The 21,090-nt window shown below is 32.3% G+C and overlaps 1 protein-coding gene across 4 annotated transcripts in view; it reads left to right on the top strand.

The window, feature by feature from the left end:
• The first annotated feature begins 1,248 nt into the window (after positions 1-1,248).
• The window catches only part of LOC148627793 (FYVE, RhoGEF and PH domain-containing protein 2-like), a 53,355-nt gene continuing 33,513 nt past the window's right edge, over positions 1,249-21,090 (top strand). For 2 of the 4 annotated variants that reach the window (XM_088579077.1, XM_088579066.1), the window contains exons 1-2: positions 1,249-1,439; positions 2,724-2,912. In XM_088579077.1, the coding sequence (XP_088435203.1) occupies positions 1,367-1,439; positions 2,724-2,912 (262 nt within the window). In that variant the 5' untranslated portion in view covers positions 1,249-1,366. Of the gene's footprint in view, positions 1,440-2,723; positions 2,913-17,840; positions 17,962-19,122; positions 19,252-21,090 lie in introns of those variants that run through there. The other 2 variants (XM_088579093.1, XM_088579086.1) reach the window with 2 other exon arrangements.

Genomic DNA, 21,090 nt, shown 5'->3' with positions numbered 1-21,090 from the left:
TGTAAATGGAATGCTATATATGCATACTCCAAAACATTTTGCCTTGTGGTTAATGTCAATGTTAGGTTATTTTTTGGTATTAGAAGATTAAATCATTCCTATTCATATCATAAAATGAAATTTTAGGCATTTTGAAATGGACTGGTACCACTTACATAACTAGGTAAGCTTCTGGGTGGATCTTCATTGATCTTAATGGAGAATTATGCTCTACATTATTCCAATGTGTCTTACTATTGAAGACTTGTGTGATTTTTTGGGCTCAGTTTTTAGTTTGAATTAAATAGCTGTCTGTCATGTCAAACAGGGCCTAATCTGGACACCAATGAGTAGGAGACATTTATTAAATTCTGTTTGAAAAATAACAATACTGACATTTTTGTCTGTGTAATCTATTACAAAAAGCTCCTTCATGTCAAAGACAAATAGGAACAGTTTTTGATCATTTCTTTCTCTAGATTAGGCCCTTGTATGAAATGAAATTGGTATCAGTTTGTTTAGAACTGCTATATATATAGTACCTTGATCGATGTAGTCAAAATCAATACATTGTATCACAAGAAATGTATATGACATAAATGAATTAGTTTAATTTTAGTTCAGTTTTTTGTTTGCTTTATTGTACCTTATATACTGATAGTACTTTTTACATGCTCTTTATATTTCATATGCAGCATTAAAACTTCTTGATGAGATTCATTCTATTTAATAAGATTCATATGTAATATTATAATCAGCATATTTTGCAACAAAATTTAATTTTTAGATTTCTTCAGCTTAGTGCCTCTTCTCCCAGAATTCAGTAATGAGCCAATCAAGTTCATGAATGGATTGAAATATAATTGTTCAAGGTAAAACATTTCAGGAATTGATTGACTAATTATCTGCTTATCAGACTAAATATATATCACGAGAAATATCTGTTTTGTTAATTAAAGAAATATGTATGGGAAAAAGAAATACTTAATGCAGCTTTTAAAACATAACAGATGCACAATTTTCACCTTTTGATATTAGTGAAGAGGTAAATTGGATGCTGAATGTATACTTTCCTTAAGCAGCTCAAGAGGGATGTATGATCGTAAAGCATATTTTTTTAAATAGAAATGGAAATACTTATTCTAAAGATAATTGAATGATATCTGATATAGTTTTAAGATTGTGGATTTGATAAAATATTGTCAACTTATATAATCATGTGTAATATGATTGTATTATAGTATTAATATATTAAACTTCCTTGTGAGTGCTGGAATTGAAACTGTTCTATGTAATGGATCACAGGAGAACAGGAAGATCAATTTTAAGTGAAAAATAGTATCTAAATGATAGGTGTGAGGTGATAAAAAAATAAGAATGTAAATTTATGACATGGACAATGGGTCAAGATATTTCTCTCTCTGATGTTGATGATGTGGATGTAGAAATAGTGAAACAATGTAAGTTGTTTGCTTTACTGAGTTTCATTTTTTTTCAACTGTCATAACCTTCAGTATAAAAACTTCTTAATCTTTGAATGCAAACATTAATTCTGTAAATGTCATCTAAAACAGTAAAAGAAATATAACCTTTTAGTGCAAAATCTTCATTTTTACTAATTAATTGGTATTTTGAAATACTCTGGGTTTTATACTGTTAATGCCCCTACCTCCTCCACTACCCTAACTTAAAATATTTGATACAAATTTGCATTGCTAGGGAATTTAAAAAAAATAAATACTGGTATGATCATTCAATGTTTAAAGATTATTTTTTGTTCTGATCATGATGAAGTGACCTGATTCACATTAAATTTATGCTAACAATATGAGCAAATTGACAATTCGAATTGAAATAACCTCTCATTTTTTATGAGTGTACATAATTTAAGCCTACAATAGTAGCCTACCTATCTACTGCATATCTCTTAATTTGCATATGGAGCACATGCTTTTGTATAAATGCAACATTTAATTTTAAAAAAAATAGGAATATGTGTATTCACAAGGGAAGTTGTGAACATTAAAAAATATGAATACTTACATACAAATGGCTTTACTCTTGTTTTTATGTATACAGTGAAACCTGTCTAAACTGAACCCTGAATTAACCATAATTCTGTCCACACCAAAGCTTGAATTAACCATTAACCTGTCTAAACCAAAACCTGAATTAACCATAAACCTGTCTTTACCAAACCTTGAATTAACCATCAACCTGTCTAAACCAAACCCTAAATTAACCATAAACCTGTCTAAACTGAACCCTGAATTAATAAAAAACCTGCCTACAACAGACAAGTTTTGAAGCCCCATTTTGTCAGTTTAAATGTATTTTGAACCTTGGTAAATCATACACCTGTCCGAACCAACCAAATTCTACAGTCTGAAAGGGATTTGATTTAGAGAGGTTTCACTGTAAAAGGAAAATTGAAGAAGGCTAATTTTGATTAACTTTCATAGTTCCATGGTCAATTTCACTTATAATTTTAAATATTTCATTGTTAGCCACACAGCATTTTTGTGACTTTATCCCAATATATTATTTGTTCTGTAAAATCTCAAGTAGAAAAGAGAAAATGCAAAATTCTCCTGTTTATACATGTGCTTTTACATGTAAATCAGATGCAACTTAAAGCTCACATTCTGACATTGTGCAGATCTGCAATTAAAGGAGGAACAGATTAAATTTGGTGCCTAACATAGTCATGCTAATTTCAATACTTATTTTTTTTCCTTTTTCAGATGAAGGCCACATTATTGATATACTACCAGACGATAACTTCCCACAATGGAAAGTGAACATTATTGTCTCCCAAGAATACCTGAAACCATACATCCGTCTTCGTACAAGAAAAGGAGAGCCTATGGTGAAGGTCAAAGAGGTCACAGATCTTGTTGACCTGTCAGACCTTGCAGAATTTTTCCACTCAGGTATGTAATTTTACATTAAAATAAGAAACAGTTATCAGCAGCATTGCAGGTAGACAAAATGTAGAAGTATGATTTTTTGGATTTACAAAATTATGCAGTCACTTAGTAATTCAAATTTAACAGGCCAACAATAAATATAAATGCAAGAACATTGATACTACTGATAAATTGCAGTATTGGACTTTTTTAATATCTTGAGGAAATTAAGAAGATGAAAATTTGACCCTTAAAAGAGTAATCAAGGGAACCAAGGTTATAGCGGTAATCAAAAGAATGTAATCCAGGGACAAAGATCAGACATGGAAAACAGACATACACAACAAAGAACATAAAGTAACTAAAATCATACATACAAAGTAACAAAAGTAAATGAGCAACTCGGACTCCACTAAAAACTGGGAGCATGGACCAGGTGCACCGGTAGGGTAAGCGTCCTCTACTTTTCTAGAAACACCCGCCGAGTTGCTCATAAAAAGTCAAGTCCAGGGTAGACAAACGAGGAAAGGAAAACTATGACCCGTTGAATACATCAGTTTTCATGGTGCTGATGGATACACCATAACGATCCACGAGTTCATGATGACGACCATAAAACTTCTGTAGTGATGACTTCAATATTGTAGCAACATAACCCTGTTCCAGAAGCTTATTTGTTAGAGTTCTAGCGCGATACAAAAAGTCTGCGTAGTTTCGGCAAGCTCTGGCATAACGTATGAGTTGTGATATGAACACTCCATACGCAGGAGCCGAAGGGATGTTGCCACAGATGAAAGGAAAGTTGACAATTCTGAATGAAAAGTCATCACGTTTGTCGTAAAGTTTGGTCAATAGTTTTCCTTTACCATCGATTTCTAAGTGTAGGTCAAGATATGAGGCTGACTTCACAGTGTCTGTAGTATCTTTTATCTCAAGTTCTTTTGGGTAGATGCGATGTATCAAATCCCCGAAATTAGGATTGTTTAAAGATAACACGTCATCTATATAGCGGAAACTGATATTGAAGGATCTAGCCAAACAATATTCTTTCTTTCTGATCAGATCAGCTATAAAGTCAGCCTCATAAGAATGAAGGAATAGGTCAGCTAGTAAAGGAGCACAATTTGTTCCCATTGGAATGCCGATCGTTTGTTGAAAAACACGTCCACCACACTGGACAAATATGTTGTCGATTAAAAATTCCAGCATTTTGTAAACATCTTCCTCTGTATATTTGGAAGATGATTTGGAATTATTTCTTACAAAGTATGAGGAATCTCTACCAAGAACTATATATTTGTATCTAGGTGTACCATCTTTTTTGGAAAAACAAAGATGTATAATGTTTTTAAGTCGGTATTTTAACTGAGTATGGGGAATAGAAGTATACAGTGTTGAAAAATCATAGGTTTTAATGCTATTATATTCAGATAATAGTCTTGAACTGATTGTCTCCAAAAGATCTTTTGAATTTTTCAGGATCCACATTGAATTAATACCACTACGGGAGTAACAAGTGTTGTGGTAGGACTGTAGACCCTCTTTGACAGTTGTGAGTATAGAAGTTAAAAGTTTTGAAAGAGGTTTGGTGGTACATTTTGCAGATCCAGCTATGAAACATTGTTTGTATGGATTCTTGTGAAGTTTAGGAATCCAGTACATGGACGGTAAATCACAATCATCGTCCTTGGTAGAGAGACCAAAAGAGGATAGCACAGATTTATGGTTTTCCACAATCTCTTCTTTGGAAAGAGTGGTAGCAGTGTAGGTCTTATCACTGCTATTATTTTCTACGTCTACCTCTGATAATAAACATTGGATATAAAACGTTTTGCAGACAAAAACAATGTTGTTTTGGGCTTTGTTTGCTGGTACGACAACATATTTGTCATGTATAGTAGACAATGTTTTTGCTACATCAGGGTCTTTGAAAACTGATGTAGCTTGGCACTCATTGACCTACTTAAGACTTTCATTCGTTTCAAAATTAAAGACCTCACGGCCTTCAACCACTCTGACAGAAAATCATTGTCTTCTTGTTCTCATTTTATCCATTTTCTTGCATAGTCCTCGACGGCATCCATAAGAACTTTAAAGTTATAATTCCAATTTATGGAGCGTGGTTCACAGTACTTGGGACCTTCAGAAAAGATATTACGCAGAGATTCGTTTTTGATAAGGGTTAAATCTCGTAATGACGTGACCAGAAGGACCATATTTGAATGGATAGGTTTTGCAAGAACAGTTAGGTGGTTTAGCCTTGAAGTCCTCAATCTCGAGGTTCTGCAATAGCCTTTTATAATTGAAAATTTTGGATGCGATGGGTGAAGTATAGGAATATGAAATAATTGGTATGGATTTGTCTTTGAAATATGGGGGAACTTTGTTGGTAACGTTTTTGTGATGGAGGATGTTAGCCAAATTAATTGCATCTATACCTTTGTTGACAAACAGTAGTGGAAGAAATGATCGTTTTTCTTCATCTTGACTTTTCACACATACTGGTTTAAGGAGTCTTTGGAAATCAATATCCAAAATGATGGTAACAAGTCTGTATAATGATGAAGTGGGGTCAGAAACAGTGTCAAGACTTGTTTTGTAAAGGGAGTGTAGTAGAGTGAGAGGTATAGAATAAAGTTTGGTTCTAATGTGATGAAGTCCAAGACGTTTTTGTATGAAAGGAAGGAGACCATCTATGGAGACATCATGTAACTTAGGTGACGTATAGTGGCGATGGCCATGACTCCTTTCCCGTCTTGAATTTTTGTCAAATAAATTCATCACATTTATGTTATTGTTATATTGGCTTGAAACGTTTCCTATACTTTTGATGTTGTCATTGCATCCGTAAGGTATTGCAGTACCTGGTCTGCGTATCCAGTACTCCTCTCTTTCTCTACGATAGTTTTTACTTAGAACGGGACTGTTCGTAGGATGGTAATTTTTTTCTAATACAAACTTTCATGGAGAGGATTGAATGATCTTTTTGATTAAGGTGTTTATAAATTGTTGGGAATTTGGTGGTGTTAATTCCCGAACGATGACCACACATTCTTTCCTTTAATCGTTCTTGCGTTTCTCCGACATATATTAAACCACATAAGTTGCATTCTAATCCATATATTAAGTTTGTTGATTTGCAACTTATGTCATCGTGACTTCTTGTATGGAAGGTTTTGTTTGTAAGGGAACTGGAGAAGTAAGGGTCGGTTATAAGAATGTTGCATGTTTTGCAATTTTTTATACCACATTTTGATATGGTACAATGTGGTTCGTCATCGTTGTAGTCAAATATATCGTTTAAAGTGATGGAACATGGTTTGATAATTTTAAAAAAGTCAGAATTTTTGTACTGGAATAGATGGTCTGCAGACTGAATGTGTGATTGGGTACTTTTAGTTGAATTGGTCGGGGCACTTTCCATACCAGATGTGAGTGTGCTAAGATTGTAAATGTGGATAAGTTATAATATTTCAGTTTTCTTACCTCACCTTTCCAAAGGCCATGTGAGCTATTGCCATCACTTGGCGTCATCATCCGTCGTCATTAACAATTTTTCAAAACTCTTTTCCTCTGACTCTACTTGACCAATTGGAACCAAACTTGGTATGAATGTTCCTTGGGGTATCCTGCATATAATGTAATGGGGATTTTTGATGCATTAAAAAACATGACTGCCATTACTTAAAATAGAAGATAGGGGTCATACAGTAGTTTTTGGAACCAAATTCTGACATAGGATAAAAGTGTTCAGCAAGATGTGATCTATCTGTGGTGAATTTTCTTTTTAGTCTGTGAAGTGGTGTTGGAGTTATTGCCCTTTTTCCATGTTTTTTTTCTATTTTTAATGTTATTTCTTTCAAAAATCTTCACCTCTGACTCTATTTTACCAATTGGAACCAAACTAGATATGAATGTTCCTTGGGGTATCCTGCATAATACTGTTTTGGGGATTTTTGATGCATCAAAAAACATGGCCACTGTTACTAAAAATGGGACATAAAGGTCAGTCAGTAGTTTTTTGCATATATCTCCAAAATTGTAAGGTTTAGCCAAATTTTACTTGAGGTAAAAGTGTTTTGATTGACAAGATCAATCCGTGGTAAAATTTTTGTTTTAATCTGTTGAGCCATATAGGAGTTATTGCCCTTTTTTGATGTTTTTTTGTATTTTTAATGTTATTTCTTTCAAAAATCTTTAAGTCTGACAAATTAGAACCAAACTTTGTATTAGTATTCCTTGGGGTATCCTGTATAGAACTGATATGGGGATGTTTGATGTGTCATAAAACATGGCTGCCATTACTAAAAATAGAAGATAGGGATCAGACAGTAGTTTTTTTTTATTATAAGGCCTACAAAAATCTGCAAGGGATCAAAGCCAGCACTCCACAGTTCAGTTAAGTTTTGCACTTTTAGTTAGGGATGAAAGAGGACATTAATGGGAACTGGTGGTTACTATAGTGATTAAAAATGAAGATTCTAATGTATATAAAACATTTTCTGAAAAAGGGGACTTTTAAAAATATTTTGCAATGGTTCATATATTTTCAGTGTTGAAGGGGCTTTTTTCAGTGACAATTTGACTCATTGTTAAAGTGAAAGTAAGTCATTTTTTACCATGCTAATTTGATAGGTGGAATACAAAGTGAAATAGTTAAAAATCTAACCGGCAATGCCCATATGAGGAAGGGGTTTTCCAAGGAAAAAGTTTTGACAGCTTCAGGGCATGAAATAAAAATTTAAGATAATTTGAGGGAATTTCAACATTTTTAAACCTGATTTTATCAATTGTTTTGCAAATTTTAGCATATTTTTGCTTGGTTTCTATGGTACCGCTATTTGTTCTGCATAAATTTTTTCCAGAAAACTTTTACTGCATTCTGAAGGCCTTGACTTGATCTATTTCTAGATATATAGATTTTCAGATTCTTGACAATGTTTTAAAGTGATATATGTTACAAAGTATCAGATTACAAGACCAAAATTAGGCAGTTCTACAATAGTGTGGAGTGCTGGCAAAGTTGTCTGACAACTTCATGTAAGAATTATTGCCCTTGAAAGGTGAAAAATAACATTTTTTTACAGTTTTCAGCCAATATCTTGAAAACTATGATAGGTAGAATGAAACTTTCAGTTGCTGAAATGATCTTTATGATGAGGCCTACAGATGTATTGGATGACTCATTATCAGAGTTATTGCCCTTGAAAGGCAAAAACATTAACCAGGTGAGCTATTTAGGTTCCTTGGAGCCTCTTCTTTCACTTACTAGATTCAACTTTTACTATGTTAAATACAATTCTGTAGAAATCCTTCGGAAAGTTGATCAGAATGTCTGATTAATACATAGAATAAGCATCAGATATCATGATGTTTGCATTGAAACAATTCCCCTTATGAGACTGACAAGTACATTGTATGTTTTTCTGTGGCCTCCATTCATTTCATGTTTTATCCATGCTTTTTGTAAATACATGCAGAAGTTTTACTGTATTTTTGGCATTAATATTATAAATTGCCACTTTTTTTCATTGTTACCATGAGTCAATAATTTAATCTTTCTTGAAATATTTTTTTCTAAGTAAACCATACCACTTAGATATTTACAAAAGTATGGTTTCCCTACCACTTAGATATTTACAAAAGTATGGTTTCCCATGATAATGTTATGAGAATATATTGCAATAAATACATATATCAATATATTTTCCATAAGGCACTTATAGATAATAAGAGAAAAATAATACATTCATGTAGGAAATACTTTAACCATGTTTTTCCATGAAGGAAATGTCAAAAATAATTTTTAGGTCCATTTTAGAAAAAAAAGGCACGAACTTTGGTACACCAGGATGACTTTTCTACTTTCACTTTTATTTTGAGTTCATAAAATAGATCCCTTTTCTGAAGCAGTATTTTTCATGAAAATACTGTTTTTCCTTCAAAAACAAGTTTTTTGTGTCATAGCTTGATATTTACCCTGTACTTTTGATGAAAAATTATAGTCATTTGCCAAGAAACAAAAACAGAAAAAGGCAAATAGGAAGTGCACTATATTTTTTTAGCCTCCATGTTTTGATGTACACCCGGAATATGTAATACAAGACTGATACCAAATAATAATTAGCCATTAGTTTGTCAAACAAGACTTATCTCCCCTGTCACATGATTTCTAACCATGACCCAATCAAGTGCTTGTAGATTCTTTCAGGTGGTTAATGCATCTTCAAGATGTGTGGGAGTTACAAAACTTTTGTTATAACTGTAATGTAATTGAATGCTTTACAGATCATTTGAAAGCTAGAAATTACAATTAGGGTCTCAGAATTTTGCTGTCTGAGTCCATCATTGATAATTAATGTAATGATCCCTCTCATAAATAAATGGTGTTTTGCATTTGGTATTAAGTTTTTTACAGTTTTCTGTGAATTGTACCCTTCATTCCGCCTACAATCTTTAAGAATGCATGTAAATATTTTTTCAGTGTTTCAATATTGGCAAAGAAATGTGTAATTTGACAAAATGTTCTTTCCTATTTCCTTGACTTTTCTGAGAACTAGTTTTATCTATAATTGTATCATTTGTCATTAAATTCAATGTTATAGCTGGCATTTTTTTTTAACTTTTAATAGGAATTTAGTGCATATATACACAGAAATAAAATGTATGAAATTACTGTAAGGATTGGTAATGTTGTGGGAAAGAAGTTTTCTTTCATTTTTGCATTCACAAGTTGTGTTGGAGTTACAAAACCTTTGTTATAACCGTAATTGTAATTGAATGCTTTACAGATCATTTGAAAGCTAGAAATTACAATTAGGGTCCTCAGAAAAACTCCATCACATCATGTGGTAGCATGTCATTGACCCATAGGACTTAACAACACTTTTCCATGCATTTAAATACCAACCTTCCATCATTTGAATAGAATTTTGACCCTTAGTTTGCTCTCAGTATAAATCTCTCTGTCCTGGGGGACAGTTTTAACCCTTCACACAAAGTAAAACCTTGTCAGTTTTATACCACAATAATTATGACAAAATTATTGTAGTGTCAACAGATTAGGCTTGGTTTTACTTTTTGTAGTACAAATTTCTTGACTAATGGTTTCTTGCTTCAAGTTGTAACATACACAATGTAGATCATCATGTTAACTTATGTAATTGTTTTCTAGCAAAAGGATGTGGATTTTGTGTTTTAGGAGATTTCAATAATGTTTAGGAAATTGCAATTTCATAGAAATAAATCTGCTGGTAAGATTTATTTTACTGCAAAACTCTAAAATTTTTGATTGAATGTTAACAATGGTATTGCATATTAGTTGTTTCTTAAATTTATGTGCAAGAACAACTGTTTAAAAGATTTTAAAATCTATAAGTAGATGTAAAGAGTTCTTCAGTAACTTTTAATGTTGTTTTTGTTCCTTTTGTTGGAAATTTTGTCTCTTTTGAGTAATGAAAAAAAAAAAGAATGAAAGAATTACTTGCATTTTTGTTCTCAATAATCTCAGAAGATAATTCTCTTAACTTTCCATTCTGTTAAGGTGTCAGTAGTAAGTATGACCAAACAATAGATTTCTTTTAGCTCTTATATGAAATTAACTCTAAATAGGTTGTATACACATAGAAGCTAGGATCTCTGCACTTTTCTACTGAGAAAGTGCTTTTATTTTGTTTTGTTTCTGCTACCAATTTACATGGTCTTATGGTAGTTATTGTGTCAAGCCATGAATTTGAAATTTTCAAAGAAAAAGCGAGTATTGGTATAAGACTACAAAACTTTGCAGTCATATATTTGGTATAGTGCTGTTATCATTGCCATTCTTCATCCGTAGACTCTTCATACTGTGAAAGTACTTTAATTCATGGATACCATTTTTCGTTGATTAAGGGTGATACACAAGCTCATGGATTCTTTAATTTGTGGTTTTGAGATTTTCCGTATACACATCAATAGGAACTTTCTTTTCATTGGTAACTAAATTTCGTGGTTTGGCTCACCCATGAAAACCACGAAAATTGGTACCGCAAGAAAAATTGTACTTTAACAGTATCTGGACAGTGAGTTGAGTATTACAATATAGATCATTATGAAATTGGTGCCATACCACAAAAGAAGCCTGGAATTGATTTTGGGGGTTGTGCTTGTTATGGAATAAGGGACCAAAAAGGGACCACTGTAATTATGATCAATTCTTTTCCTGTGTCTAATACTGAATTGCAATAAAAAATTAGAGTGTATCAAGCTTAAATGGTGTATTTATACTTGCCCCAACTGTTCAGTGTGTCACCTCAGCAGTCATATCAAGCTGTTTTATGTAAAATATTGTATTTGTTAATTGAGAAGAAAATCAAAGAATCCATAATTCATTAAACTGTCAAATTTTATGAATATTCATAAATGAAATCATCATCATAGTTATTTTGTATGGATTCAATATCTCCTGTCAATAGAAGGTCTTGGTTGAAGTTTCTTTTTTTTTTTTAACAATTGTGCCAAGTAAAATAATTTATAGACCAGATGATTTTGTTCAGTATTTTGGGTGGATGTATGATGTTTTAAATGTGTTGATAGATTTGTTATATATATATATGTATTACATAAACAATGTTTCATTAAGCACTTCCGTTATTACAGTTACATCAACAAGGTCCTATAAAGAGTTATGGAGAAATCAACATGTGTCTTGTATAAAATATTACTCTTTTGAGAGGTTGGCCTCTTCATCATTTATTACCGGTAAATAATTTGAGAGGTTTTGACCTCAGAATTTTTTGTTCCCCTTTTACAGCTAATTTGTGAATTATTAGATGTTGCAATGCTAATCTGTCCATCAAACCCATCTGCCAATATGCCTGCCCTTAGTTCTATAATTATCTAAGGCATTTAGGGATTTAAAGGATTTTTTATGCATGATTTGTCTTGATGGTAATGCTCCTCTTTATTTTTTGTATTTTCTATTTTTCTCTGTTTTTATATGACCACAAAAAATTTGCAGACATATAATGGTATCACACTATCATCATGTTTGGCATCTGTTAACTTTGGTGTATTTAACATAAAATGAGTAAAACAGATCTAATCTTTTTGAAATTCTAACACATTGTTCCTTGGGACATAGCAGAGGGCCCTATTATAATATTTTTTTAAGGTTTTTGCCCCACCCGCTTTGAAAACAAGGGTTTAAAAGGGGGAAATATGTGTTGTCAGTATTTGATAGAAATAGTTTATTGCTAATTCAATTTTGATGATTCTGATGATTCAGTACGTTCCTTTTGAAATTCTGTAATAAGAGTATTTTACACTTATCTTTTACTGATTTGAAATTAAAAGGGTAAGAATTGGGACCACACCTAAAAAAACTTTTTTTTTTAATTTTTGGTACAATAATTGGATTCCTTATAAAAATGTAAGATGTCAAATATCTCTTATGGTTTTTTGAGTTATAAGAGGCCAAAGCTGGCCACACCCCAAATTTTTTAAAATTTATGTTTATTTCCAGACTCAAAACTATCATCCTTAGTAAATTTTTTATGCAATGCTTTAAAACACTTCATGGCTCTTATAACCTTCTCTTTCAAAGACTGTATTTTTTGATTGTCGGAATCCTTGTCAGACAACAAGCGCTTAATTTTGGCCTTATCAACAGCAGCAAACCTTTCACAGGAAGCCATTGTTGTTCTTATTGTTATGAATTAACTTATGTTACTGGAAGAAACTGTTTTTAGAAACGTTTGAGGCTCTTTAGGGATTTTTCATGAGATTTTCTCAGGAGCAGTAGACCTTACTATGTGATCCAACGATGTTCGGTTAACCCAACGAATGACCCAAGAACATGTGACATTGTTTTATCAAACCAGATTACAGATTTCTATATTAGTATATTATATCATTTTATTCCATAATATTTATTTATCTATTTCAAACAAAATTCTAATGTTTCAATAATGGAGGTTGGTTGATATTTTGTAAAATTTTAAGTAAATGATAATATGAGATTGATAGCCATGAATACTTTGATTGTTTTCTATCATTGTGTATGCGACTCCTCTGAATCCAATGGATGAGTTTTGTTCAAATTTTGTGGCATTTGTGGGCATTTAGCCTCTTTGATCATGGAGATAATTCCTAGTATTGTTTATAAATATATATAATTTATAAGTGTTATACCTCCACATTACATAGCAATTTCAGTGATATACATTTTTGTACTTTTATTGGGTTTTCAAACTTTTTCTGTGACAGGGGACCTATGACTACATGTAGCAATCTTGTTTCTCAGGGCTTTTTGGGGAGCTTGTACCAAATCATCCTCCAACAAACTTGTAAATAAGGGCTGGCCATAAATTTTTGGTGGAGTTATCTACCAGGGAAAAAGAAATACACATTTTCAATTAAAAAGTGCATGTATGCCTATATTTCTCAATTGATTTTTATGACATTTCTTTAATGTTAAGTGTTACAATATTGAAGACAACTTTTGTGGTCACATTAAATAGATGGTCTCTAAAGACAGGCTACACAGGGGTGTTTAGAAATGTAACCCCTTTTTTTAATATGTTGTTCTTAAGAAAAATGGTGGCAAAATACAAGTAGTTGTATAGGCAGATATTCACTGTGTACACAAACATGTCTTCAAACAAGATTTCAGGTGCCATCTAATCTTAATAGAACACGAACCTTTTTTCTTTCCCGTGGAAGGTCTATTAAGTAGTAATACTGATATATAGTTCTGCTATATGTAGTTCATTTTGTGAAATAACATTTATACTGATAGATAGGCTTATATAAAATTGTAAATTTCATAGAAACTGTTGAGTGCACTAAAATGTTCATTATATTTATAAAAATAATATTAATGGTGTCTTATATTTACATGAGCCAATATTACTTTAACAGATAAGGAAGAAAATTTCAAGTCAAGTATGTATAAATTGTGGTCTTAACAATACTTCCTGTTGATGGAGTTTTGTTGTTTGATGTGGAAGGGAAATTTAATATTTGTAAAATTTTAACTGGAGTATTTATTTCTATTCTGTTTCCAAGGTTAGTATACTGTCATTTATTATTCACTATGTAAAATGTTGTAGGGATATATAACTTTTGACGTGACCATCTGTCCGTCCATCACTGGGTCTATTTGCCTGTTTTTGTATCATAGCATGTTGTTGCTTGGATAGCACCTTCCTCTTTTGACGAATTTCCTTCAAACTTTGGTGAATGGTTAAGAGGAATATATTCTTGGATTGGATTGATTTTCCTAGAAATGAATTTTTTCTTGGTCATATTGCAATTCCCATTTCCATTTCCTTGTTAGGGAATCTGCTAAGTGGGGGGGGGGGGGGGGAGTGGGCTCTTTTCTGTTAAAAAGATTTTTCAATAAGTATGTGGATGTTTGTTGTATAGTACTTCAGTTGTTGTTATAATGAATGCTATTACAACTTTTTTCCCACTTTCTGTTGTTATATCAGGTCATCTCAATGCCACTGTGAGTTTTGACCTGCAATTGGTTGCAAGTGATGGATATTTAAATATGTTAATTATATTTTGAAACCTTGAAAAAAAAGGGAGATGTGTATACTGAACAGATATATTCTTCTCTGCCATGATATATCTGTTTAATTAAGCTGAATATCAATTTTAAAAGTGACTGATTGTTCTATGCTTTCAAAGTCTTTTTCATTAGTGTTACCATGTATTTATAGTTCTGCTTCACGGCTATGTCATCAACTGTTTATTGTTTGACTTTAATTAGGAACACTTCTGTTTTTTTATGCCCCCCACGACAAACTGTCGGGGGCATGTTAATTTACCCCTGTCCGTCCGTCCGTCCGGATTACATGGCTTGTATGGCTATCTCCTTCGTACAGTTTTTGAACTACATCTAAAATATTTTATAGGATATTTCTACATATGATGAAGGTGTGCAGGGCCAAAGGATTTTGATTTTTGTAAAATATTACGGAAATTGGTGATAGTTATACTTAGTCATTTTACTCAGAAATATATGGATCATGGCTTGTCCGGCTATCTCCTCGTACAGTTTTTGAACTACATCTAAAATATTTTAGAGGATATTTCTACACATGATGAAGGTGTCCAGTGTCAAAGGATTTTGATTTTCGTGAAATATTACAGAAATTGGTGAAAGTTAGACTTACTTAGTTCCGTCAAAAATAGGGCTATATGGCTTGTATGGTTACCTCTTTCTGTAGTTTTTGAACTACATCCAAAATATGTTTTGCAAGATGTTTCTATACATAATGATGGTGTGCAAGGTCATAGGATCTTGATTTTTCGTGAAATATTACAGAACTTGGTGAAAATTAGCCTTAGTCATTTTCATCAGAAATAGGGCTTTATGGCTTGTATGGCTATCTCTTTTTTTTACAGGATGTTTCTACACATACTGATGCTGTGCAAGGTCATAGGATCTTGATTTTCATGAAATATTACAGAACTTGGTATAGACTTTGTTATTTTTGTCAGAAATATATCCCAAGCAACAAAGTTGGGGATTTGTTATTGGGGATACATGTATTAACATTTTTTATGTGTCCATTAATACGTCCATTGGGCCCTCTTTTCTCATTGCAACTAGTCTGACACTACCAAACAGAGTTTCATGACACTGGCCAGGATACAATGTGTAGATATGAATATATTTAGGAATATCTGATCCCCAAATTGATGCCCAGACCATGAATAACACAAGTCTTTGCAAACCATGTCTTCATACAAAAATAAACATGTTCTTAATTTGGCAAATCTAGCAAGCGGGGGCATCATTAGTGTCTTACAGACACATTTGATTTACTAAAAAAAAATCACTACTAACAAATGAGGCGGGGGCTCTTGTGATAAACAGGACTTCTAGTTTCAAAATTGATAAATGATTCTATGAAAACAAATTAATTTCTGAATGAACTTGGGTAGGATTAGGTTCAAGAAGGTAAATAATATACGTTTTAGCAAATACCATGACTAAGGGGATAATACGACATATATATTCCCCAGCAGCTGTAAAAACGACAAATCTTATAAATATATTAAAAATACACTTGCTATATACCAATCAGAAGGTGTAATTAATGATATATATATATATATCCAAACCAGTGAACAATTTGAGTTATGATATTAACTATGGTAGAAATCTCCACCCTAAAAGTGAGATAGAATATGAGATTGTATACTTTAAGAAATTCCCTGAATATTCTGTTACTCCAAACCAGTGAACAATTTGAAGTTCAGTATCTTGGACAGTATGACTTTAGGTGCTGATGAAATCTGATACAGTTACAGCAAAGGTATATTGTTTTGTTAGCAATAGTTTTCATGTTTTTATACCCTGCCACACGAAGTGGCAAGGTATTATGTGTTGCCCTTTGAAAAGTTGTGTGTCCGTCTGTCCATCAGTTCCACTCCTGACAGTTTCCAGATCAATGAATTTTTTTATTAAACTTTGCACAGTTGTTATGTACCATAAAATACAGGTTTAATTCAGTTTTCAGCAAAATCCAAAATGTTGTTTTCAAGTTAGGCTATTTTGAACATTATGTCATCCCCATTTCATTAGGTGGGGGAATCTTTTAATGTTCCATTAATGCCCTATTTTGTAAATATCAGTTTGTAGGTTTCATTTTTGGGAGTTTGAATTGGTAGATTAACTGAACAAAGAAATTACTGAAAAAGACAAAAGCGCTAAAGTATAAATTATACAAATATATATATTTTCATAAATTATGATAGTATTTTTATTTGATATTTTTTTACCCCATGTTTAATTTACTTTCATGGAAGAAATGCCTACTTAGGCTTTAAGATAGTTCATTTAATGTCTATTGATGCATTTCTTATAAGTTTTTAATAGAAATATTTTTTTATGAGGGATGACTCTTTTTTTTAATCTTTCTATTGAGGTGAAGTTTTTTTAAGTTTTTTAGACTTATTTTGATCTGTAGTGTGAGTAGATAACATTTCTTTTATAATAAAAAAGATAATAGATTAAATTAATTGCTCATAAATATATTTCATATGTAGCCTATTTATTTTTAAGTCACTGATATTATTAGTGACTTCTTGCACTTATTAATTTATATTCGCATATGATTTGCATTATTATATATTACTACTCAACATTATGCTGCAGATCTATGTATAATACATGGGTGTTCTATGTGTGTTTCTTGCTGGTATGAGAATGGGAAGTTTACATGAAATGATTGGTTAGCATTGAACATTGCCCAGTTTTGGATTCTGGCACATGGGCTTGTTACAAGACTGTTTAGGTCATATACATCAGCAGTGCTCCGATATCTATAAATATTCATTGCCAGTTGTTTGATCTGGTTCCCAGGTCAATATCATAAGCAACCCAAAGAATGCTAAAATCATATCAAGGGAACAAGATTCTGTGCCATTTCGAAATGTTGAAAGTAAGCCAAAATATGATGATTATTGACTTTGAAGACTTCAGTCTTTGATTTTACACTGCAAAGGAAGGGAATGTTCCTAAAATCTTATTGACATTGTACATCAGAAGTGGAGCAATGATAGGAAGAAGCATTTCCCTGATGATGGATCTCTTTGATATTATACCACTAGGTGCTGTAACACCATAGAGGGTTTGGGACCTTTCTTAAATTATGGTCAAAAAGTGGTCAGAAGTCAGTATTTTCCTGATGCCCAGAAAAAACTTAAGTAACTCGTAGGTGAGTGGATATGCTTGAAATGGTACCACCAGAAGCCATACCACAAAAAGGAGGCTAATTAGGGGCCAAAACAGGTCACTTCTCTTCTGGTAAAATTCATCAGAGCTGAATCACGCTTGAATGGTGTGTACATACTTGCCTAACTGTTCAAAGGAATGTATAAAGCTGCTCCCTGCAAAGAATTTATTTATACTTTATATTAACTTGTCCTGCAACCTAAAAGTAACATAACATGTAATGTCTGATTCAGTGTGTTGATCTTTAGTCATTTCCTTTCCTTGTTCATCTATAGCTCCCTACTGCAGAAAACTTACGACGTAAATTCTGTAATATGGAAAGAAGTCAATCGTATAATCTAGGTATGTCAACAAATCCTGTTTTATTTTCTAAAGAAACTTGTTGTATATCATTGTGGTTCCTTTACTAGGCAAGTTCATTGGAAGCAATAGACTATTCCCGTTAGTACTACCTCAACTATAACATTGTACTTATTGACTTATTGTATCACGCTAGAACTTTAACAAATAGGCTTCTGGAACAGGGTTATCTTGCTACAAGATTGAAGTCATCACTACAGAAGTTTTATGGTCGTCATCATGAACTCATGGATCATTATGGTGTATCCATCTGCACCATGAAAACTGATTTATTCAAAGGATCATAGTTTTCCTTTCCTTGTTTGTCTACCCCGGACTTGACTTTTTATGAGCAACTCGGCGGGTTTATAGAAAAGCAGAGGATGCTTACCCTACCGGTGCACCTGCTCCATGCTCCCAGTTTTCAGTGGAGTCCGAGTTGCTCATTTGCTTTTGTTACTTTGTATGTATGATTTTAGTTACTTTATGTTCTTTGCTGTGTATGTCTGTTTTCCATGTCTGGTCTTTGTCCCTGGATTACATTCTTTTGATTACCGCTATAACCTTGGTTCCCTTGATTACCCTTACTACTGGAAAGAAAGAAACATCTCTTTTTGCTTAATACATTCAACTTGTCAACATATATTACATATTGCTCTCACTTTTATTTTCCTCCTATGAGATAGATTAGCAAACTGGATCCCATTTTCATGCAATTTGATTCATTTTTCTGAAGGGAAATTTCTTGTAAAATATGAAAGAATAATTCAGGCCAGGGAGTGTGCATTTGTGATATAAATCTCAGAATTCAGAGTAGGTAAAAAATGATAGTGTTAAATATTGTAAATTTTGAAGAACAATGTGTTGCTATTATTGCCAAATATAGCCATGAGTCAAAACCACATGTATGTGGTATTAAAATTTAAGTGCCAATTCATTCATACCCTCGAAAAGTAATTTGATTTAAGCGCATTTAGATTATATCTTTTATCTTGCTTTTTTATATATCTGTAGGATTTGATGGTTATTCAAACTTAACATAAATTTTAGGTCTGCTTTTTCAAACATTACATGTTTTTTGAGTAGATGCATTATTTTTGCAAGGGAGATAACTACATATTTTAGTGTTTTAAGTACAATATATGTATTGTTACTGAGTATTCAGGATATGTTATTTACAAATCATACAGTCACATTTATATCCTGTATCTATTAAAAAAAATGTCTGAATTAAGATGAAGTGTTTGAAGAAACCTAGAGTTACATCAATTGCAATGGAACCTAAAGAACAAGGTAAAAAGAGTATATCAGGAATAAGGTGCAAGGAACTAGCTGTTGTGGATAAGACTGTTTTTTTTATTTTTATTCTCATGAAGTGTAGGAAATTACTTCCTATTTATATTTTGTTGGTGTGTTTTGTTAAAAAAAAAAGGTTTTAGTGAAAAATAATTTTTTGTATGCAATAATGACAATTTTTGACTTGATATTGCTTACTTAGCATGTAATTGATTTATCAGGAGTTGGACATCTTATTCAAATCTTTTGTTGCTTTTCAACATTAAAGAAGTTAAAAAGAATTTTACACTGTATAGAATTTTAATGCTAAAGGGAGATTACTTTTTGTAAAGGTTTTAAATGTTATTTAAAACTGAATGAGTTACCTTGTGAAGTAAATTTTGTATTTTAATTATAAGTCTTTGATGTACTTTTAAAGCCCTTTTTGAATTATTTTGTTTATTCAACATACCAGGAAAATAGCTAAAGCATCATCATAAACTTTTTGTATGTAATAACTAGTCTGGGGCAGATCCATTATTTTAGATAAGGGGGGTTGCACAGTTAAAGTTTCACAGAGCAGAGCGAGATGAAAATTTTTTGAGGTTAAATTTTTAAAATATTCTTCTAGAGTGGGTGCAATGTAAATATCCTTTGTGGTAAAATTAGCGAGAAACTAAAGTTTCAAGCTAAAACCACCTTAATCTACCCTGACAACCCATGCTTTGCAAATTTTAGGGGGTGCACACCCGCCATGCCCCCGCCTGAATCCGCCCCTGCTAGTATGCATTGTGCTAACATCTTGAATTTTGGTTAAGTAAGAAAACACATTTACTGAAGTCTTTTTATACAATGTAAATGTAATTTCACTATGTTAACTAATCCTCTTGGGGGATGGGGGTTACCAGTGGTGTAATAGTAAGCATGCTTCAGGTTGTGAGGCATTTGTTTGTGATTCTTCTAGAAACTTACTAGAATGATAAATATATGTATTGTTTATCTTTTTTTCATACCATAATTTTATGGTCACAAAACATGTTTTATATCTTAAGTAATGTAAAATTACAACTTTATTCACCCCATAAGTGTTTTCTTTTTTATTTAAATAGTTCTGTACAAACAGCCTATTCAAATACACATAGATACTGTACAGGTGACAGAATACTGAGGTGACAGATAGGACAGTTTTCCCTAACATCCATGTAGGTTAAGATACTGTACATGTGACAGAATACTGAGGTGACAGATATGACAGTTTTCCCTAATATCCATGTAGGTTAAGATACTGTACAGGTGACAGAATACTGAGGTGACAGATAAGACAATTTTCACTTGACAACATTCCCTAATATCCATGACCATCCATATAGGTTTAGATGCTGTACAGGTGACCTTGTTTAACCTGTACCAAAACTGTAAATACATAAATATACATCATTTATGTCACTCACAATCAAAAGTGTCAACTTCCTGTTTGTATATCTCTTTTAATGAGACTGTCTACACACAACTTTTCTGTTGTTTCAAATTGAATGGATTAAGGTTTTGTTCACTAATGAGAATAGGGTATTAAAATTTTAACCTTGCTTTGGATTTCCTTATTCCGGAATATATGGTAGGTGAATTTACATTAAATTCATAATATTTTAACTTGCATATGCAATATGCTATAAAACTATGCTAATTAGTTATGAAGTTTCAAGTGCACCTCTTTCATGGTGTATTGGTAAAATGAGTTGCCTTCTAAATATGATACTGTCATTATTGAGTTGGCTTAAATAAAGCTGTTAATATTCTGTAACAGTTCTGATCAAGATAAATGACACCAATTTTTTCATGTACATATTTGTCCAATGG

The sequence above is a fragment of the Perna viridis genome, chromosome 1 (assembly GCF_037379345.1).
Source record: "Perna viridis isolate PV_CMFRI_1.1 ecotype Kerala chromosome 1, ASM3737934v1, whole genome shotgun sequence".
NCBI lineage: Eukaryota > Metazoa > Mollusca > Bivalvia > Mytilida > Mytilidae > Perna > Perna viridis.
The sequence above is the reverse complement of the archived record's forward strand: the minus strand, read 5'-3'. Positions and strand labels throughout refer to the sequence as shown.